Raw genomic sequence first — 23,027 nt, 5'->3', positions numbered from 1 at the left:
ACTCCAAAAATCACCACAGGTTTAAGGCTTCGTGGCAGAGAAGGAATAAAAGCTTAAAAGTAAATTTTGCCTTCTTATCTAAGAAGGGAATTAAATCAAGATTCAAATAAATTCATAGTGGAAAAAACATAAAGGGATAAAAATCTATTACAAGCTAAGAGAAAAGTTAACAAACAATAAAAATCCCCCATAAGTTTTATTTTTCCAGTTATCTGTATCAACTTTTATCTAGATATTTTTAAACAATATTTATGAATTAGAACTCTCTCTCCGATCTTTTATTTTTTGTTGTAACAGCAGTAACTCATGACCTTTTAAAGTCACAATCAAGTACTGTGTTAGGATCAATGCATTAGTGTTTATATGAGTTCCTAACACAAAAAGTGCTGTATAAAGCCTAGTATCTTTTATTATTATTTCCAGAGTGTATAATACCTCTGAAAAGCTCAAAATGCACAAGTGGAAAATTTCAACTTTTTCCATTTTACAGGCAGACATATTATTTACAACAGATGAGGGTGGAAATATGGGGAAGCTTTAAAATTAACACTGAATCTGTTTTGTGACTTTATTTTATGTTCATAATTCTTGCTGTAGGGAAAGGAAGAACAAATTACTTTATAGCCTCAAGTAAGTGAACTTAAATATATACTTCCCTTCCACTGGAACTAAGGGAAAACCTCAATTACTCAAATCTCTTATAGTATTGTTCTAAAACTAGGCTATAACAAATTTCAATTAAAGATTGCAATTAATTAAGTGAACTGTTTCTTCTCTTTGTACATAAGAGTTTCTAAGATAGAATAGACATCCTATCTAATAAAAGAGTAATATGCAAAGTCACTCCAACACACAAAATGGCCAGCAGGAAAGGGCAGTTGTGGGCGATCAAGCCAGCAGGGGAGGGCAGTTGGGAGGGACCAGGCCTGCAGGGGAGGGCAGTTAGGAGTGACCAGGCCAGCCGGAGAGGGCAGTTGGGGAGGACCAGGCCTGCAGGGGAGTGGTTAGGGGGTGATCAGGCTGGCAGACAGAAGCAATTAGGGTAAGGTGAGAATTTCTAACAATTTTTTCCCTGCATCCCGCAGCATTTTAAAGAGTCCCAGTTTTTGGAAAGATTGGAAAGATTCTTTTTTTTTTTTTTTTAAATATATTTTATTGATTTTGTACAGAGAGGAAGGGAGAGAGATAGAGAGTTAGAAACATCGATGAGAGAGAGTCATCCATCAGTTGCCTCTTGCACACCCACTTCTGGGGATGTGCCCATAACCAAGGTACATGCCCTTGACCGGAATTGAACCCAGGTCCCTTCAGTCCCCAAGCCGACGCTCTATCCATTGAGCTAAACCGGTTTTGGCTGGAAAGATTCTTTCCAAAAATTGGGACTTTTTTAAAACGCCGTGGGACGCGGGAAAAACTGTTAGAAATCTGGACTGTCCCGCCGAAAGCGGGACGATCTGGTCATCTTAATATTAGGGCCGGCAGGCAGGCAGGCAGGCAGGCGAGCAGTTGAGAGCCAGCAGTCCTGGGTTGTGAGAGGGGTGTGTGACTGCCTGTTTAGGCCAATCCCACTGGACATCCCTGGAGGAGTCCCAGATTAGAGAGGGTGCAGGATGGGCTGAGGGACACCCCCCTCCCCATGTACGAATTTCATGCACTGGGCCTCTAGTTTCTTAATAAAATGCCAAACAAGAAAACATATTAAAGTAGCAATATGCAGTTTCCTCTACCAACCTCACAAAAACAACACTTTCTTGATAGATTCTTAGCAAGAGGGTCTGCTATTATAGATATAAGACAAATAAAAACAAACAAAAACAGCAATTATCCCTTTGCCCAGACACCCCCTCTTCTTCATGAATACACCTTGGCGCATACATTAATACAGTTCGTTGAACTTCGTTTTTACTCCACTAATTATTAAGCCTGTGTCCTGACGTGGAAAGTCCAGATAATTTAACTGATCATACTAGTCTTCAGTTGCAACTTGATCCTTTGTAAAAAAAAAAAAAAAAAAAAATCTACAATCCTGTGTGTCCAAATGTTATTAGTTCAAGAGACACAGTGCTATTTTTTATAAGATTATAGTCTATAGGATATTTTCTCAGAAATAATTATGTTTATCATGGTTTGACGTATGATATTTCAACTTTACAATAGCATGAAAGCCATACACATAAAAAAAATTACATGAGATATTCAGTAGTTTATTATAAAACAGACTATGTGTTAGATGACTTTGCCCATCTGTGGGCTAAGCATGGGTAGGCTAGACTAAGCTATGATGTTTAGTAGGTTAGATGTATTAAATGCATTTTCAACTTAGAATGGGTTTATCAGGATATACCCCATTTGAAGTTGAAGAGTATCTGCACTTGGTACAGAATTTGTAGAGAAGAGTTGTTTAGAATGGTATTAAGTCTCAATGACACCATGTAAAAAGTATTATAAATCTAGGCCCAATAGTCACCAAATCAGGTCATTACATGCATGATTTTTCTAAGAAAGTATTTTAACTATGAAAATCTTTTGTTTTATTTTGTTCTGTTATTTTTTATACCTCACCCGAGGATATCCCTTTCATTGTTTTTAAGGGAGGGACGGAGGAAGGGAGAAGAAATATTGATGTATCGATTAGTTGACTCCTGCACTAGCCTTGATCAGGAACTGAATCCACAACTCTTTGGTGAGCAAGCTGATGCTTTGAGAACACTGGCCAGGTAGGAAATCATTTTTAGAATAAATACATATTTTTAAATAGTACTGACTGCAGGCCAGTGAGTAGTATTCTCAAATAAAACGTCATTGGACATTATCTTTATTAGTGTCTGGGGAATTTCCAAAGCTAAGATTAGAGGTCAAGTCATTTACTTATGTGACCTAAAAAATAAATTATCTGAACAGATATTAAATCCCTTGAGCAGAAAATAAAATTATTAGAAAGCAAAAACACTCAACAACCAAAACATGTTTTTCCATGGCCACACACCCCTGAGATAGCTATATTGGACTGTGCCAACCTCAAAGGCCAGAGAGATGTCACCAAAGCCGGCCAATCTACTATAAGCTTAAGGACATCTGAGCAATTAAAGTTTTAAACAAGGATGAGTATTGAGTAAATGCAAATGTCTACCTTAAAGAGTGATTACATAGTCAAAATTCAAACAAAAATTATATGAGAATTTTGGATTAGTCCTCAAATTTAAAAATGCCTAAGAGCCCTGGCCAGATTGCTTAGTGTTTAGAGTCAGCCCGCACAACAAAAGGTTGTGGATTCAATTCCTAGTCAAGGCATATATACCTCAATTGTACACTTGATCCCTGGCTTGGTAGGGCCATGTGCAGGAGGCAACCAATCAATGTGTCTTTCTCATATCAATGCTTCTCTCTCTCTCATTCTACACACACACACACACACACACACACACACACACACACACACACTTCCTTTTACTCTATCTAAAAACCATGGAAAAATATCTTCAGGTGAGGATTAAAAAACAAATATATATATATATATATATATATATATATATATATATATATAGATATATATAGATATAGATATAGATAAAAATAAATAAAAATGTCATAGTTTTTGGAAAGAGCCCCAAGAAACATTTGGATTTCCGAAAAAAAGTCTTTAGAACAGCGGTCGCCATCCTTTCAGACCTCACGGACCACTGGTTAGTGACCGCTGCTCCAAAGGTTTCCTTAAACCAGCAGTTGCCAACCTTTCAGGCCCCAGTTGGCAAACGCTGCTTTAGAAAACATCTTGTCTATTGTTAAAAAGGACTGAATTATCAGATGCCATTTTGAAGACAAGGGATATATCATGACAATATAATTATGAGTCATATATCATAAATAAATATTATGTAGAGAGTTTCTCAAAACAGAGAATCTCACAAAGATCCTGCCTGATAGTTTATGGAAAGCCAAATGGCAGATTAAAAAAAATCTGGAATTCAGAATGTGCCATAAAGGAAAAATAAACCATGAAGAGGGAAATTATTTTTATATGACAAATGATATGCACAGAATGTGCTTACAATACTCAGGATGACATAATCTAGGCCAGAGTCACTGCTTTGTAAAAGGCCTCTACTTTGGAAACCAATGCCATGTGGCCCTGCACTGTCAATTATTAAGGGCTTATAGCCTGCTGTTTCATTTCCTCACTTATTTGCAATTCAGCCATCCAAAAAACATAATTTTATGTGGCCTTTGATTCTGTTTGAGAAACATGAGAGGCCGTGTTCTGCATTGTGCCACAGATTGGTACCTGACTTCCACTTTGCTCATGAACCCAAAACACAGTCCAGGATCAGCGGCAATGTTTTTGGGTACCTTTCAAAGTAGACATACACTATTCAGAGACAACAATAGGATAATGATAAAGCCTTTTGTTTGAGTGGGACATTTTTAGAGGACATCTGAAAACATATTCTGAACAGCACTTAGGGCATCCACAAATTAAGTGGCACAGAAAAAGCTGAAGAAGAATGAACTTATCCTGATTCTTTGCCTCATTCCATGGGCAATGAAAACTACTTGCATGTGCACAAAGAACTATTGTACATGCAAAAAAATTTTACGTCATCATTTTTAACAAAAGGGAGGAAGAAACCTAAATCCCTTAGTAAGGAAACAATTAACAAATTATGGTATATCTATACTGTGGGATGCTAAATGAGTAGAAACCTCTTTTTATGGCATAATGCAGAGTAGATACCCTGAATACCCTTCCTAATTAAAAACAAAGCCAAAAAAATCATTTTAAACATTCTACTGAACACATACAGATGAAGATTCTACAAAGACCCAAAACATAGTGAAATCAGGAATTCTGGAAGGTAAGAAAGCAATAAATTCCCCTTCTTGAGAAACCCGAGAGTTTCTGCTGAATTCTAGAGACCACACAGGCACAAAAACAGGATATAAAATCTATACTAATAAAAGGATAATATGCTAATTAGATCGGGTCAACTGGACATCTTCTGGACGTCCGACTTCCTTCTGGACAAAGCCATGGTGGTGGGGGCAGAGGCAGGGGCAGTTGGGGTGCTCAGGCAAGCAGGGGTGGGTGGGCAGTTGGGGGCGAGATCAAGCGAGTAGGGGAAGCCCGCCTGCGCTCCATAAGCCAGATGTAAACAGGGCTACTTGCTTTGCTTTTCCAATAAAGGTACATGCTTTAATTGCTTTAATAAACTGGCTTTTCACAACAGCCAAGGTCTCTCGTATAAATTCATTTATAATATATGAGAAGACAAAGATGGAGGCTGGGGACAGTCCTCTCCCACTGACTCAGGGAGCCGTCCAGGAATACCTCAACCACAGCACTGTTAAGTCTTAAACCCAGCCTGCCTTCTTTCTTCCAGGGCTCCCATTGCAAACATTATGCAAGGCTCTCAGCTAAGCTATCTCCACGCAAAGTCCCCCCAAGAACTCATCTATTTTCAAGGCTTCAACCTGACTAATGACCCTCAGAATAGTACCAACCCTATTACTTTTAAGTTCCACATCTCCTCTAATTCAACATGTCCCCATTTTAACTCATTTTATCTATCCACTAGAGGCCCGATGCACGAAGATTCGTGCAAGAACAGGCCTTCCTCCCCTTGGCCTTCGCGGTGGCCGGAGCCACCTTTCCGCCTTCCCATGCTGCCCAGAGGCCCGGAGGCTGGGGGGAGTTGCAGAACACCTGCCCCCCTCCCCCATCAGCACCAGAGTATGGAGTGATTTGCATACTCTCTCCTGACTGACTAGAGGGCATCGTGAAGGCATGGTCAATTTGCATCTCACTCTTTCATTAGTGTAGATACCAATATTCCCTATCAAGCAGTTTCCCCATCTCAACTTCAACTTCTACCAATGATATCACCACTTTCCCACTCATCTAAGTTCCAAAACTACAGGTATCCTCCTCGTCCCCTACATTCCCACACTGACTTCCTCTGCATTCCTTAATGTATGTCCTTTTTATACACAACTGACTTACTTCAATAGCTCCCTACCTATACTCCCTCATTAAACTCTCCCTAATTCACTCTAAATATATTACCAACAGTTTTCATGTAGCCACCCTTCAACTGTTGGTCGCTGTATTGATTGCTGTGGATAATTTTTAGCAGACACTAATGATTAGCAACTCCATATCCAGTCTTCCTTGTTAATAGAGCCCCAATTTTGTTTGTGTACCCTTCACTTTCCCAAGTGACTCAGGGAAGTGAATTCTGGGGTAAATCTTGACTGGTCTTTCCCAATCATGGCAATCCCATCCCCCAAGGCATAAACCCAAGTATGTGGTCCAGTTCCTGTCCTGAAATGTGAAAGGTCACCTTTTGGAGACTTCCGGAAACATTTCTTTTTTTTTCTTTCTTTTTTTTTTTAATATATATTTTTTTTTTATTGATTTTATACAGAGAGGAAGGGAGAGGGATAGAGAGTTAGAAACATCGATGAGAGAGAGTCATCGATCAGCTGCCTCTTGCACACCCCCTACTGGGGATATGCCCGCAACCAAGGTACATGCCCTTGACCGGAATCGAACCCAGGACCTTTCAGTCCCCAAGCAGACGCTCCATCCATTGAGCCAAACCGGTTTCGGCCGGAAACATTTCTTTGACCCAAACAAAAATGACACAGAAAACATGGTACTTCCTAATTCTGGATGTCGTCACCTCATAATGAAATCCTTCACCTAACTTGAAGTTGAAGCTAGTAAGCAGAAAAAAAGGGGGGCAGAAGCAAGGGTACTGAAATAAATGGAATTGAAGCTCTACCTACAGTGAGAAGGCCTGATATACACAACATGGATAAATTATGCTTAATGAGAGAAAAACAAAAGAGTATATACTATAATGATTCCATTAATATATAGTCTATATGAAATTCTAAAATAGTCAAAATTAATCAACAGTGATAGAAATCAAATTATCAGTTGCTTACAACAGGATTTGGGAGAGGAGAGAATTGACTTGGAAGAAGCAAGGGACTTTTTAGGGTGACAAAAAATGTTCTATATTGTTACATTTGCCAGAACTCATCCGACTGTACTTTTCTTTCATTTTTTGAGAGTATGTTTATACTTCACTTATTGATTTTTAAAGAGAGGAAGCAAGGGGGGGGGGGGGGAGAGACACTGAAGTGAGAGAAAAGCATGGATCAGATGCCTCCCACATACACCAGGACAGGGTCTTAAACCTGCAAACCGGGCTTATGTCTTGACTGGCAATCCGAACCAGCAACCCTTAGGAGCATTAGAACAATACTCAACAGAGTCACATGGCCAGGGCCTAACTCATTTATTTGTAAACAGTGACAATTTTATTTAAGTCAAGTTATTTTTAAGAAGCATGTTAGAGCATCAAAAGGAAATGTAAAGCAGGCAGGTGGATATACAAGTTTGGAGTTTAGGGGAGGGGACTAAAGACAAAAATCTGAGGAGTTGTCAGTACATAAAAAGGCATTTAAAGAGAGAAGCCTGGATGAGGTCCCTAATAAACCAAGTACAGATAAAGAGAACAGAAAAAATCCAAAGGCTCAGTCCAAAATCAATCTAATATCTGGAAATGGGAAAGAAAAGAAAACAGAACAAGGAGAGTGAATAGGACTGGCCAGTGAAATAGAAGGAAAATCAAAAGGTGATGTCATGGAAGCCAAGTGCTTCAAGGAGGAAAGATCACAGGACTAAACACTACCGACAGGTCAAATGAGATGAGGACTGCGAATCCCCTGTCTTTATTCCCGTCAGGAACACAATCCCATGTAAACATTCTTTGTTCTGAATGAGTAACTCACACTGCTAGGTTCAATCTGTACTAATTAAAAATCCTGTGTATTTTTAAATCTGTTACTCCTGAAATGGAAGCAGTAGTATGTTAACCTATTTTAAACATGATGCTTATTTTTGGTCACTATTTGGTATTCTAAGTATTCTAGTAAATAATCACCTCTGATGTTTACCACTTTTACTCTGGCCTCATCAAACCCCGAACACTTCCACATTTGAGCATCAAGCTGTGCTACAACTTTTTCCAGAGATGTGATCTTTATTTCACTAGTAGGTTAAAATGTAACACAATAAAATATAACCCTTGGATAGTAAAAGATTACTACATAATGACTACTGAAGGACACAAACAGAAGACTCCTCATACAGATGTAGAAAGTCACAGAGAAAGATAAATATATTTGGCACAAATGCAAAAGATTCGATCCAACACACACATACAGGATGCAGATTGTGGTCCAAATCTTTTTGCCCCGAGCTAAACAATGTGAAAGGCTCAGCTTACGGCAGTCATGTTCTTATCTATTTAAAGATGCACTTTTAATACTGGGCTCCTGCTGCTGCGAAAATTTTGATATGAGAACATTTCAAGTCCTCTTTCAAAGCCAAAGGAATAGCGTCTCCAGCTAATCTGGTCCATTTCAAGGTACGCAATCCATTTTCATGAGAACAAGAGTTGGTAATGAGAGTTCCTGGCCAGGAGAATGAAATATTCTCCCAGGCAGGTCCATTCAAACTTAAATTCTAAAAACAAATTGAGCTCACATTCTTCACAAAGCCACAGGCACTAACGGTGCGTGCAACACACTGCAATCCTAGTTATTCCATCTGGGCAAAGAACATTTGCAGTTCACAGCAATTCCTAATGTAAGAAAAGAAAACTAAAATAAGTCATTATCAAGTGTGTGTTCTTATATATAGACTGACTCAAACCTTCTAGGTCAAAATATTTTTTCTGAGCTTTTTGGCAGTTTCACTAAGCAGATATATTCCTTGACATGAACACTTCACTCCTCTCTCAAACAGATTAGATAGCAATTTGTTCTTAAATCTGCCACTTTAAGAAAATTAGCAGCTAAAAATCAGAAAATTCTTGGTACAGCTTAAAATTTACCATTTTTCATTTCAGAAAAATTCAGCTAGCGCTAAGACCGTTACAGTACATAATTCTCCAATGACAAAGTAGCAAAGCTCAAAATTATTGCTGCCTTTATTTTTATTTACATAGAACAACAAAGGTAATGGTACTTTTCACTCTTCCATCAGTTTACTACATTCATTCTTGCTTATCACCAAGAAACACTGTAGTATCCTCTTGTGTTGCTGAAGAATTGCTACTTTCATGCAACAAAAGGGAGATTTTGCTTAATCCTTTGTCAGTTTAAAAAAAAAAAGTTCAGGCCTTATGATATCAGGAAATGCAGAAGCAAAGTCCTCCAAGTAACTAAATGAATCAATTACGTTTACCTTTTTTAAAAACAAGTTTAGGCCTAAAATAAGTAACCTACAAGGACACATTAAATAAAAAATTGTAGCATGTCTGTACATCCCAAGATAAGAATAACAACCTGCTTTGTCCTTTTGTACAATAGACTTCTAATTAGTATAACCTTTCAAAACTAACTTTCCCGTGTTTCAGAGATTGTTTGCACCCTGGAGGACATGGGAGGGGAAGAAGGGAAGGGATTATTTAAAGTATCTGCAAAAGAAACATGGCTATGTAATTCCTACGCAAATGTTGGTTAGCTTCCCTTGGATAAAAACAGTGATGTCATTCCACACGGCGGCACAGCAGAGTTGTAATGAACACCAAGTTTTAGATCACTGACACTTAGGGAAATTAAGAATATTGCTCAACAATCTCCTCTCCCTAGAGTACCACGTCTGCGGAAGAGGAGAGTGCACCCGTCTGGGGTATATACATGCTCAACATCAACAAAACTGAAGTCATTTTTCCTTGCTCAACAGGAAAAGTTGTGTTTTTTTCCCCTTCAAACTCTGAGCAATGAAAGCCATGACTCTAAATGGCTCTGTATAAAAGCACATGAAGGGTGGGTCATAGTCTATTAGTAAAGGCAGCTCAACATCAAGAACTCCTCTTCCTTCAAAATAAAACCTAAAAAAGAACTAAAAAATTCCTTCTTACATTTGAAAATTATTTTATCTTTGCTTATATTTTCTCTACTCTAAAACACAGATTAACACCTTTAAAGAGAGCATAGAAAGAGCTTACGAATTTAAAATGTGCTCTCACACCAAAAGTAACCTACACATTATTTTTTTCTCCTCTAGTAAGCTCTAAAAATAATCAAACATGATTCCAGTGAGAACAATAAAAACTATTTTTACTATAATACCAACACTATTTTTCAACAACATTTACTACACCATGATTTACAGTTTATTTCTTAATCTTTTAGGAATCAAATATAATACAACTACTTCTTCAGATTTAAAACTATCTCAAATTAATTGGAATACCAACTCTACAGCTACACGAAATTTGTAAAACAGTTGCAAAACTTGAGGCTGCATGACTCTATCCCTTTCTATTAATATTTAATATAACTAAATTTAGAGAAACTGCAAAAATTTCATCCCGGTTTTATCAAATGTCATGGTTCAAATTACAGGTCAACATCCAAACTTACAATTGAAATCACTACAAAACCAGCATAACATTTGAAACAAAGCAGTTCAACCAACCTGTCATGGACAGTTCAGATTTCTGCATCCTAATTAGTTGAAAAGTTACCTCAACTATTTACATATTTTTTTATATTCATTACCAATCAGGAATAAAACTACTGTTTTCACTTTCTACCTGTGCCACATTTATCTTAAGTCTTAACACTTCTGGATCTTTTAACCATTAGAGATCAACCATCAAATTACTTCAACAAGTAGAAATAGCAACACTGCTCCCAAACAGCAATTTCTGCATTGCTAGACACTTATCTAGTTGGTAGATTTATACCATTGTTCATTCTTAGTTCCTTAAATGTAAAAAAATACCCACAGAATGGTGGCATACCTCTAAATTAGTTTAAATATGGCACAAAGTTATTTCTGGTTAGGTCCAAGTTTTAAAAAGACACTAATCATTCTTTTCAAAGGCTAATCTACTCAAGTTCCTCCCATATTTAAAAAAAAAAAAAAAAAAAAAAAGCTTAATTTGTCTCTTTTGAAAAGAAGAAATGTTATTTATGTAACCCTCAAGCAAAAGGAGATTAGAATAATAGGATAACAGACCTAACATCAAATCAGGGTCAGGTTTATACCTATTGTTAATAAAAATAAGTTTGACATTTATCCTAATGATCTTTTCGAACACTAGCATGGTTAAATGTCATTTATGTGTACTTTCAAATGTAATTCTTTCATTTTTTTAAAACTGTACTTCAATGCAAAGTACAAAAGAAGAAAACTACCATATACCATTAGAAACTGGTTCTTATTCCTGAGAAAATAAATACAAGAAACATTCAGGTAACATTGATTTGAGATCTAGTATTTATGTGATTCCCTCCTTGTATGCTAGAAAGATGCAAAGACAAACACTTCCAACTATTCAGACAGATCATTCCACAGTTGTAACTTTCATCATAGTTCTCAAAGCAGCCCGGTGAGGTCAGCTCACAAACAGCTTAAGGAGTAAAACTAGAAATTGGTGGTAGTAGTATCAGGCTACATAACAGCCTCTCCAAAGAATATGAAGTAACAGAAGGAAAATGTGCTGGCAACATGCCAAGAGACTAGATGGAATATAGCTTTGAGCAACAAATACCCAGAGCTTACAGTGTATAGCAATTCATCATCTCTTAACTCTACAAGCTTGATTTTCCTTGTTTTAAATCCAAAATAGCCATATATAACAGGTATTTAACTCTACTAAATTCTCCATATTTGTGACTTGAAAGGCACGGGGCTTGCAATGATTTGGTAAACTAAATACATACCCTAAAAAGAAAAATGGCTTTCATCCTATGTGAAGATGAGAAAGGTAAAACAGAGACAATTATATTGATATTGTTCTGCATAGAATAGCCTTTATTCTCCAAGGGCTATACTGCCCTCAGTTTAGTTTCAAAGGCTTGGATTTTTCTATATTGTCAATTGTGACTCAATATCTCTGCAACTGGCTGGTATTTAGAATTAGTCAACTTTCTCAACAATTTAATAATGAATCCTGTCAGATCAAATGACATAATTTTGTTAAAAATTCCTCTGACATTAGTCAAAATGTTACTTTTATAATTTCATCTTTAGTGAATCATAATATTAAAACAATAAGAAACTCTAATTCTAAATCTGTCACTTTCTAAACATATATTCTTTCTAAAAAGCCAAAAGAAAATGCAGTTATTTTAGGCAAAAGAATCTTATTCAACTCAAATCAACACACATTTAACATCTAGTTTGTGCCAGACCTTATGCTGAGAACTAAAGAAACAAAGATAAATATGTATGTACATAGTCTCACACAACTGACAATCTAGTTGGGGAAACTAGCCGGTGTAGCTCAGTGGTTGAGCATCGACCTATGAACCAGGAAGTCACAGTTCAATTCCCAGTTAGGGCATATGCCAGGGTTGCAGGAAGTGGCCAATCAATTTCTCTCATCACTGATATTTCTCTCTCTCTCTCCCTTCCTCTCTGAAATCAATAAAAATCAATTAGCCCAGCAGGTATGGCTCAATGGTTCAGCAGTCAACCCATGCACCAAGAGGTGGCTGATTCAATTCCCCATCAAGGCACTTACCCAGGCTAGTGGGCTTATTTCTCTCTCATTGATGTTTCTATCGCTCTCTCCCTCTCCTTTCCTTGCTCTCTAAAATCAATACTAGTGAAAACATTTTTTTTAAATCAATCAATAAAATAAATCACAATCTCTAACATTCTGTGTAGTATGTGTGCTTTCTAAAGTAGTTATAGGAACAAAAGCCCTGGTACCACCCCAGATATGTAATTAAGTCTGCCAGAAAGGAAAAAATCTTCAGAAAATCTAAGTTATATCTTAAAGGATAAGGATTTCACAAGGGAAAGTCGAGTATCGAAGGCCAAGGACAGAATGAGCAAAAACAAGAAATCACAAAACATGGCATGTGTGAGGAAGCCCATGTGGCAAGACTAAGAATAACAGTTTCTGATTCAGATGCTACTACATGACAGGCATCACTAATCAATTAAAACATGTTTAAAGTCTATATGAGACTCAAACTCCTTCTCAACAGATAAACCAAAACCAATGGAAGGAATGAGGTCCATGTGATGAAATTTATGAGCTATCCTGAGCCTAAGAATAGAAAATGGTGGGACTTGAGACTAGAAGGATAAATAAAGAACAGATTATGAATGACTATGATGCTAGGCTAAGGAGTTTAAATTTTATCTGTGGACAAGAGAGGATGAACAAAGGATTTTATGAAGAATACTGGCGTGATCAATTCTGGCAGATGTGTAAACAACGCATTTGGACAGATAGAAGAAAGGCATAAAGAACAGTTAATATGCTATTGCAATCGTCTAGAAAAGATTCATGAGGCCTGAATTTCAGCGATGGCAAAAATCTACTGCAGGTTCTAAAACAAAACAAAAAAATTAGTGTTTTAGATTTTGGAATCCATGATTTCAAAACAATTTGAGAAAAATTAGTATTCTATTCAGAATTCCCAAATAATACCCAAAAAGCAAAAGATAAGACAACGTAAGGTAAAAACTAGAATTAAATAAATGAATCACAATGATACTCAAGATTACCCAAGACTATAAATTCAGAAATAGATATTTCAGGTTTAGCATCAAGAAAGAGAACGTCCTCATGACCAGACTAATACTCAGCAAGTCTTTTCCTCCTGAGGGCACTAATATTCTAGCCAACCAACAAACACTAGTCACCTTACATGCCCCTACAATGCAGGGTCAAGTGCACACTCCCAGTGAGATGCAGAAGGCATGAAAGTCAAATTTAAAACCAATGTCTGAAACCATATAGGAGTTCCACTTTATCCAAACATTTGAAACTACATATTTCTTTTTTTTTTTTTTTTTTTTTTTTTCATATATTTTTTATTGAATTTTTTACAGAGAGGAATGGAGAGGGATAGAGAGCTAGAAACACTCTCTCTGATGAGAGAGAATCATCGATCAGCTGCCTCCTGCACAACCCATTCAGGGGAATGTGCCCGCAACGAATGTACATGCCCTTGACCGGAATCGAACCCGGGACCCTTCAGTCCGCAGGCCGACGCTCTATCCACTGAGCCAAACCGGTTTCGGCTGAAACTACATATTTCTTTTTAAAAGCATAAATAATATAAAACAAATCTTCTGGAAATATTACTGTCCTACCATTAACTAATTCATATCCCAACCTTTAAACTCTAAGATTTTTTTTTAATATATCTTATTGATTTTATTACAGAGAGAAAGGGAGAGGAATAGAGAGCTAGAAATGTCAATGAGAGAGAAACATCGACCAGCTGCCTCCTGCACAACCTCCACTGGGGATGTGCCTGCAACCAAATGTGCATGCCCTTGACCAGAATCGAACCTGGGACCCTTCAGCCCACAGACCGACGCTCTATCCACTGAGCCAAACCAGTTTCGGCAAACTCTAAGATTCTTTATGTGGAATGCAATCTATTTGTAGCACTTTGGGCAGTATGCAAAAAAAAAAAAAGCAACACTCTTTTATTACTTCTGCAAAATGTTTAATAAATGAAATTATTCTAATTAAAAATAAAAGCTTCGCCGGGACCGGTTTGGCTCAGTGGATAGAACGTCGGCCTGCGGACTGAAAGGTCCCGGGTTCGATTCCGGTCAAGGGCATGTACCTTGGTTGCAGGCACATCCCCAGTAGGGGGTGTGCAGGAGGCAGCTGATCGATGATTCTCTCTCATCGATGTTTCTTACTCTCTATCCCTCTCTCTTCCTCTCTGTGAAAAATCAATAAAATATATTTTAAAAAAATAAATAAATAAATAAAAGCTTCATTGTAACTCAAAAGCCAAAGATAGTCAAAGAGTTTTTCTATTTTGGAAAAAGATTCTTTAGCTGTTGCAAACAGGCTAATACAGTGATGTAAAATCCAAGGACAACATGTTAACAACCATGCTAGAAAAGCTAGCATTACTGTTTTAAGATCTAAGGATATTCACATTAAGGATAAAATTATCCTGTCATGAACGCCAACAATTCACTTCATACTACATAGACACATATTCAAGGACACTACTTTGTTCTCAACCCAATTTTTTTGTGTCCCAATAATAAACTCTCAAATTGGGATTCTCTTCCTCTTAAAACAAGCTAAAATGACAAATATGAACTCCGGAGATAAAATTTATTTGTGACATATTATTTATTCTGATCAAGCAAATCTAATGAACAGTTTATCATAATCTATCTCTTTTCCAGAAAGATATGGATTAGCTAGTCAGGAGCGGGGTCTACTTCTCATGATGTCATTCCAAAGCCACTGCTAAATGTTACACATGTGATGCTTCCTTCAAATCAATCACAAAATAAGTCATCCCAAGACTGGGGTCAAATTCCATTCCAACTAAAAGCTCGCCAAACTTAAAGTAATGGTCCACTTACTAAGTAACAGTCAAGACTAAATTCCAGAAGAGCCCTCCTCCTGTATCCCAACCCCCCCAAACAGTCCTCGCCTTTTAGCTCATTGTAATGGAATGTGACCTGCAGTTAAGGTCCATTCCACAACAATTTCCATTCCTTACTTATTGCTCAGAGAACAGATCTACTCTCTCTCATAAAGGTAATATTTGTTTTAAAAGAAAAAAGTGAAGTGCTATTAGATGTCAATCACATAACAATAAGAACAAACAAAACATAAATTGTTTACTAGATTTCTCATGGATGACAAAACAAGTGCATATAAATAACAACTGAATATTTAACTTAATATTTTTATTTTAGGACACTGGTCAGACATCTAAAAGATGATTTGCATGACTCCTCACAAATTAGGTAGGGGAGGGGAAGTTAAAACTACAACTACTTAAATAAATCTTCACACACAAAAATACTATGAACATCTTTTCATGACAAACCATATTTTTATCAATGAAGTTACACACTTTTAAGCATCCAATGTAGAGAGAGGAGGGAAATATTTCAGAAATGTACTTCAAAGTCTAAAATTAAACACATCTGGCCCCGTTTCTCCCTTCCCTCTCCCAGGCACCTTTCTCTCCTAAGCATCAAGAGCCTTTCTTCTGCCTCTGTATCTTGTTTCCTGAGCCCATTTCTCCTACAGCTCACTTCTCTACATCTATGATTTTCTAAATAAACTTCCTCTTTTTCTTTTTTTAATATATTTTATTGATTTTTCACAGAGAGGAAGGGAGAGGGATAGAGAATTAGAAACATCAATGAAAGAGAAACATCGACCAGCTGCCTCCTGCACACCCCCTATCGGGGATGTGCCCGTAACCAATGTACATGCCCTTGACTGGAATCGAACCTGGGACCCTTCAGTCCTCAGACCAACACTCTATCCACTGAGCCAAACCGGTTTCGGCAATAAACTTACTCTTACAATTTGAAGGGGGGAAAATTAAATTCAACACATCTATCTGGGATTCAGTTTATCATTTTTAAAAAATAAGGTATTAGAGCTACTGTGAAACTTTAACCTGTCTTAAAATGAACAACTTTTATGATTTCAGACAAAACATATCCCAAGATGACCCCCTTAAGGATATATTTTACTTACATTCTTCCTACACCTTCATACATGTTAGTCTCGTCTACCAAAGTCATAATCTCTGTATCTGTAAGATGGGCATGCTTTTTCGTTCTGTTTAGCTGTTCAATCTGTATGTCTGCAAGCTTCACCTTCTGTTGAGTGTCAATAACTTTCGCTTGAAGCTCTGTGAAGGCCTAATAAAAACAAGTCCTTGATTTAGTAGGCGAAATATTTTATAGGAAACATTTAAGTCAAATCCAAAATATGTTCAAATAAAGCATGCTAACCAGAGGCAGAGCTGTGAAATTTACTAAACCAAACAGCAATCAAAGTTAGCATAATTGTAATCAGTCAAGCCACCAGGTTAACTACTGAGTTTACCCTGTCCTCAGAATATGGAATCTTTTTGAAGCAGAAATAAATGCACATTATATAGTGGCCATACCAAGTAGCAGGTGCTCTCAAGGAGTAATAAAAGTAATAAATGTAAAAGTCAGAGGATGAAACCCAGAGATCCAAAACAAGAACCATAAGTGGAACAACTCCCTACATTTGTATTACTCAACTACGTTTCAAAGCACTTTCCCACATTTGTTTCAAATATTAATATAGGTATATCAATAAAATGAGAACAATGAGGGATATAATAAAAACCTCATTTACTCCTCTCAAATCCTATGAGTTAGGGTGGCAGTTTCATCCTAACAGTTTATAAATTAAGTAAATGTGACAGTTAAGTGGCTTGCAAAGGACTGAACAGCTATCTGGAAGAAAGGCGGGTACTTAAATCCATTTCTGCTGACCTCCAGTTCAGGAATTTTTTTATTCTATTGTCTACAGTAATATCCCGAATATAAGTATTTTTAAGAGAAAGAAAAAAACACATTGGTATTAGAACTGCATTATGATCTTCATATGCATAGACCAAGCCAAATTTGACCCTTATGTACACTTCACTCAAAGATAAACACAGTTCATGAATACTCTTGTTCAAGTGCCTGGAATGACTGTCACAAGCTGTCAAATTTATGCCTTAATAACATTTGTGACTGCGATACATTGCAAAGGCTACTACTTAGCTTTTATTCTGACTTGATTCTCACCTACTAGAAAGGTTTCAAAATATTTATTTGGGAGGAAGAGGGGAGCCTGAAATTTCCTATTAGTCTCCAGGCAATAATAATAATAATAATTTCTATTAGAAGTAAAAAATTTTAAACGTGTCTTTAGTTAATTTGATTGTCAAAACTATCCAACCTAAGGCTGAAATCATTTTCTTAGTTTGCATTCATTGCCCACAGGTTTCTTAGCAACAAATTCAAATACTGGGAGGTGAGTTATTCACAGCTGTATGCTATTGCTAGCTCTTTTACTAAACCCTGGCTTAAATTTTAATCTTTAACATAATAAAAAAGGTAAACTTTTAGGATGCTTTAAGCATTCTTAAAATGAATTTTGTTTTGCATTCAAAATTACAGGTATTACCTGATTGGTACACAGTTTGCTAAGGAAACTATTAGTATATTGCTAAAGCTGAGCTACTACAGCATAAGAGAATACCACCTAAGGGCCAAATTTACAAGTTTCAAAACAAGAATGACAAAAAGATACACACGTAAATCCTCACAGCAGTAACAACTTCAATGTTTAGGATCTACAGCTATTTCAGCTGTCCTATTGCTTATGCACAGATGGACCAGAAGGCAGTCTTTAAGTAAAATTTGTTTTTTTCTCAAGAACCTTAATAGCCAAAAAGTGTGGAGTAAGGCAGGGGATACTGGATTTGAGTCCCAACCTTTCTGGAACTCCCGTTTTCTTTTCTAGAAAAGGACAGGTTTAAAGTAGATGAAGCCTAGGATTCTTTTCAATCCCCATCCCCCTCCTACACTCCTCCCATCCTCCCCAAAAATATGATATGATTTGGGATCAGTAGAGATGTTAGAATCCTGACAACTGGTGGTGAAAACGTTTCTGGATGGCAATACATTTATAAGCAATTGAAGAGGTAAACCTAATTTCTTCCGATATCAATTTTATTTAGAAAACCTCACGGGACTTCTTCCCTCGACAACTCCTGCAAAAACGGTGGGGGGAGGGGAGCCAAAGCCCTGAGATGAGCATTGCCATGAGCATATCTGACTCTGAACCGTAGTGCAACCTTCCTAAGTTTGGGGTGGAATAAGAGGCCTAAAAGCGCAGGCCGGAACAAGGGACGACAGGACAAGCCAGTTATCCGCCCCCCAGACTTAACCAAACCCAGCCCAGCCGCCTCTTCTCCAGCAAAAGCCGCTCGCCCCCCACGCCAACCTAACGAGACCCGCTCGTGAGGATTCTGGGGTATCGCCCCCCAGTTCCCCGGGGCCTCTTTCCTCCCGCAAGACTCAATTCTCCTCCATATTCTTGTCCACAGTTCCCTTAGCTACCAAAGAGAAGCCTCAGCCACCTCAAGACGCTTTTTTACCTTCTTCAACTCTAGGTCCACGGGCGCCGCCATCTTGGCTCACTCTCTGCGCCTGCGCGGTGGACAAAGCCGGAAGGTGTGGGGGGGAAGGGCGCGCCGCGGAGGTTTGAGTAGTTCCCTCCTTCCTTCTGCGCCTGCGCCGCAGGAGTGGGGCTAGGCGGGCTTCTTCCTTTCTTCCCAGATTGTGGTTCAGTCTGCGTACCCCATGTGACCTACCAGGCCTGGCCTGCTTCTCCACATCCTTCCAGACACAACACCACATGCAGATTTCGTGTATGGTTCTAAGCATTTTAGCAAATGGCTTAGTTTGTGCTACTAAGTTGAGATGTATGTAGATCAGGCCAAACCTCTTCAGTCATTCAGCTGTCAGGGATGAGAAAAGAAGAAAAAAAAAGTCAGCCTGCGCCTCAGGTATGCCAGTTTGGAGAAAACCGGAATGCTACTGGAGTGTTCTTCTGGAGGAGTTATTTCTCCGGACCTCTCCTAAAGACCTTTTGGCACAGTGGTTCTCAAGAGAGGCCAAATAAGTTTGTTTAAATAGATATACATATTCTTTCCCTGGTCCTTATCCCAAACTTATTTACTTAGAATCTTTGAGTTTGGGGCCCAGAGTCTCACACTTTTGCAAACAGCCTTTATGACCTGATGCAAGTCATCTGCAGACCATCTTTAGAGAATTGGCTGTAAACGGCCAACATTTGAACAAGAAGGATAGATAGAAATTGGACTTTTGAAAATGGAAGAAATGGATATTTTACCTACTCTAAAAACTTATGAGGGAGGGTAAAGGACGGAAATTTGGAACCAGCCAGATCTGGATTGAAGGTTTGGTCTACCTTAACCATAAGTCTGTCTGGTTCCATTTACTGTGTGGCAGTAGAGTTTTTCTTCTCTTTTAATTTTAGAATAACAGCCAAAACCGGTTTGGCTCAGTGGATAGAGTGTCAGCCTGTGGACTGAAAGGCCCCAGGTTTGATTCCAGTCAAGGGCATGTACATTGGTTGCGGGCACATCCCCAGTGGGGGGTGTGCAGGAGGCAGCTGGTCGATGTTTCTCTCTCATCGATGTTTCTAGCTCTCTATCTCTCCTTTCCTCTCTGTAAAAAAAAATCAATAAAATATATTTTAAAAAATAATAATAATTTTAGAATAATAATATTGACATAACAGGGTTATCACCTGAGGTGTTTTGGCTGTGAATTCTTCCTCTGGGAGCATTTGCTATTCTTTCTTGTGACAGTTGATTTTCTCATATGACCTAAATTTTTGTCTAAAAACCTATCTTCAGTGTCTATCATGTCCTGGGCTGTGTAAACATCCCAAGGTTAGGTTCACATTCACATCTACCAAAACCCTATGAGATTCTTGGTTCCAGACCAGTTCTTACATTAATTTTTGATAACACATGAGAGAAGCATATTTGGGGGAAAATAAAACTTTCTCTGACCATAAAGTTGGTAGAATGTGATATACATTTATGGACTGGAAGCCACTATATTACTTTTTCCATATCTCCTTTTAAAAAATGTATATTTTATTGATTTTTTACAAAGAGGAAAAGAGAGGGATAGAGAGTTAGAAACATCCATCAGCTGCCTCCTGCACACCCCCTACTGGGTGTGCCCAAAACCAAGGTACATGCCCTTGACCAAAATCGAACCTGGGACCCTTCAGTCCACAGGCCAACACTCCACCCACTGAGCCAAAGCGGTTAGGGCCATATCTCCTTTTCATTTAGGTCTTCAAAATGAAATTATTTCCTTTTTCTCTCTAGAGCTTCTAAAATGGAAAAAAAAAATTATCTATGAAAGCCTTGCAATAGTACTTGGACACTTGCCTAGAGAATAACCAGAATGTGCTTGCTTCTATTATTTCATAGGAAAAAAAAAAAACAAAACAGACTTCACACTGAAGGCTTCACTATGTAGGAATATACTATTTCTCAGGTTTAATAAGCTATGAAAACTTAGAAAGGTGATCTCCTATTATCCCTCAGCTCTGCCTTACCCATGCTCGATACATTTATTTATTCCTTCAACAAATATTTTTTAACATATGTTAGGCACCCTTCTCCCTTCCCCACAAAAAATAAAATGAAATAAAATAAAATAACATGTGTTGGGCACTGATCTAGACCCTTGGGGATATAACAGTAGCAGGAGACAAACTCCCTGACCTCATGGGGCACATATTCCAGTGGGGAAAGATAACAATAAACATGCAAACAAATATTTTTTTAATCAATCTTTATTGTTCATATGCAAACAAATATTTTAAATATTAATGTGTTTCTAAGGAAGGAAATAGCAGTGTGGTTAGAGATTGACTGGGTGGAGGCTACTTAAGTGTAGGAAGCTCTCTAGAGGGAGATGAGACCAGAAAAATGAGAATGAGCCAGCTAAGCAAAGAACTGGGGAAAGCATCCCAGACACGAGAGAAAAACCCACTGCCTTCAAAAGAAGAAATTGAACAGGAGAAGCAAGCAGGCGAATCATAAGGAGGCACGCGCCGCCAATATGCACTGTACATTCCACAAGCATTGCCTTCTTATTTTACTTCTTCTCGCTGTTTAACTCTGTAAGATGCAAAGAGGTTGGATCAGTTTAAGTGATTGTGCTGCCCCTTTTCACATCACAGCTACTGACAATGAAGGCCGCACCTGCCACTCCCATCTGCCCGGCTGGCTGGCGGGGAAGGGGGAACTTGCACGTTGGTGAAGGAACAAGCTGGAAGGGACAAAGGTGAAATCTAGAGTAAACACCAAGCTGGCCCAAGGGGTCCTGCGGGCTGTAAAGTGCAGTTCAATCAGAGTGCCATTTTTTTGTTGTTCAAATGATTTCAATTATTGGAATGCACAATTTTTAAATATGCAAAAAAAAAGTTTTAAAACCTAAAGAAAAATTATTATTTTATTATTTATAAAGAAAAAAATAAAGGAAAATAAAGACTCCTAGGTTTTAGACCTGAGCAAACTAGTTGAATGTTAATGTCTTTTACTGAAAGAGAAACTAATTCTTGTTTAAAAATATATTTTATTGATTTTTTACAGAGAGGGAGAGACAAAAACATTGATCATCTGCCTCCTGCACACACCCCCACCGGGGATGTGCACATGCCCTTGACTGGAATCGAACCCTCAGTCCGCAGGCTGACACTCTATCTATTGAGCCAAACTGGTCTTAGCAGAGAAATTAAGTCTTACGATATAGCCTGCATGCAGTCTCAAAGCCACTCTGTATGAATAATAAGAATAATCCATCCTCCCTATAAATAGACGATATAATTGAGAATATGGGTCAGAGACCCAAAATAGCAATGAATGAAACAATATAGAAGCTTATTTCTCTTTGTCACAATGAACCAGGCATAAGCAGTGTAGAGTAAGTATCTCAGTTCCACAATGCCAGAGTTCCCGCCCCTTCTATCTTATCTATGTGTTCCAAAATGACTCTTCATAGGCATGTCTGCAGCCTAGCTAGAAAGACGGACAAAAGTAAGGGCAAGCTCACTTCTCTTTAAAGGTATGTCCTAGAAGTTGTAATAGTTCTGTTGATATCACATTGGCCCAAAAAGAATCACATGGCCATTCCTGGCTGCAAGAAAGGCTGGGAAATGTAATTTTTATAGGCAACTATGTGTCCAGTTAAACACCAGGAATTCAATTATTATGAAAAGAGAATAGAAAACAGTTATTGTGGGGGAATGCGCAGTTTCTGACATCACAGCTTTTCAGCTTACAAAGTCATTTGATTTTCACAACTTTAAAGATAGATAGACTCTGGAGCATCATTCATTCAGTTTGAGAGGAAGTTTAGCAGAATGGTTAAGAGTATAAGGTTTGGCCCTAACTGGTTTGGCTTAGTGGATAGAGCTTCAGCTTGCAGACTGAAGGATTCCAGGTTCCATTCCAGTCAAGGACAAGTACCTTGGTTGCCGGCACATTCCCAGTGGGGAATATGTAGGAAGCAGCTGATCAATGTTTCTCTCTCATTGATGTTTCTAACTCTCTAACCTCTCCTTTCCTCTCTGTGAAAAAAAAATTTATAAAATATAATAAAAAAA

General features: G+C 38.0%; 1 protein-coding gene across 1 annotated transcript in view; it reads right to left on the bottom strand.

Annotated features, from left to right (window-relative positions):
- Nucleotides 1-19,082, bottom strand: part of PFDN1 (prefoldin subunit 1) — a 51,198-nt gene extending 32,116 nt beyond the window's left edge. The window contains exons 1-2 of the mRNA XM_084885123.1: nucleotides 18,967-19,082; nucleotides 16,533-16,699 (exon numbers count right to left, since the gene is read on the bottom strand). Coding sequence (XP_084741249.1) covers nucleotides 16,533-16,699; nucleotides 18,967-18,999 — 200 coding nt within the window. The 5' untranslated portion in view covers nucleotides 19,000-19,082. The remainder of the gene's footprint in view (nucleotides 1-16,532; nucleotides 16,700-18,966) is intronic.
- Nucleotides 19,083-23,027: the final 3,945 nt, after the last annotated feature.

This window comes from Pipistrellus hanaki (genome assembly GCF_964339955.1).
Source record: "Pipistrellus hanaki genome assembly, chromosome: 5".
In the NCBI taxonomy this organism is placed as follows: Eukaryota; Metazoa; Chordata; class Mammalia; order Chiroptera; family Vespertilionidae; genus Pipistrellus; species Pipistrellus hanaki.
Note: the sequence above shows the minus strand (reverse complement) of the source record. Positions and strands in the feature narration are given on the sequence as shown.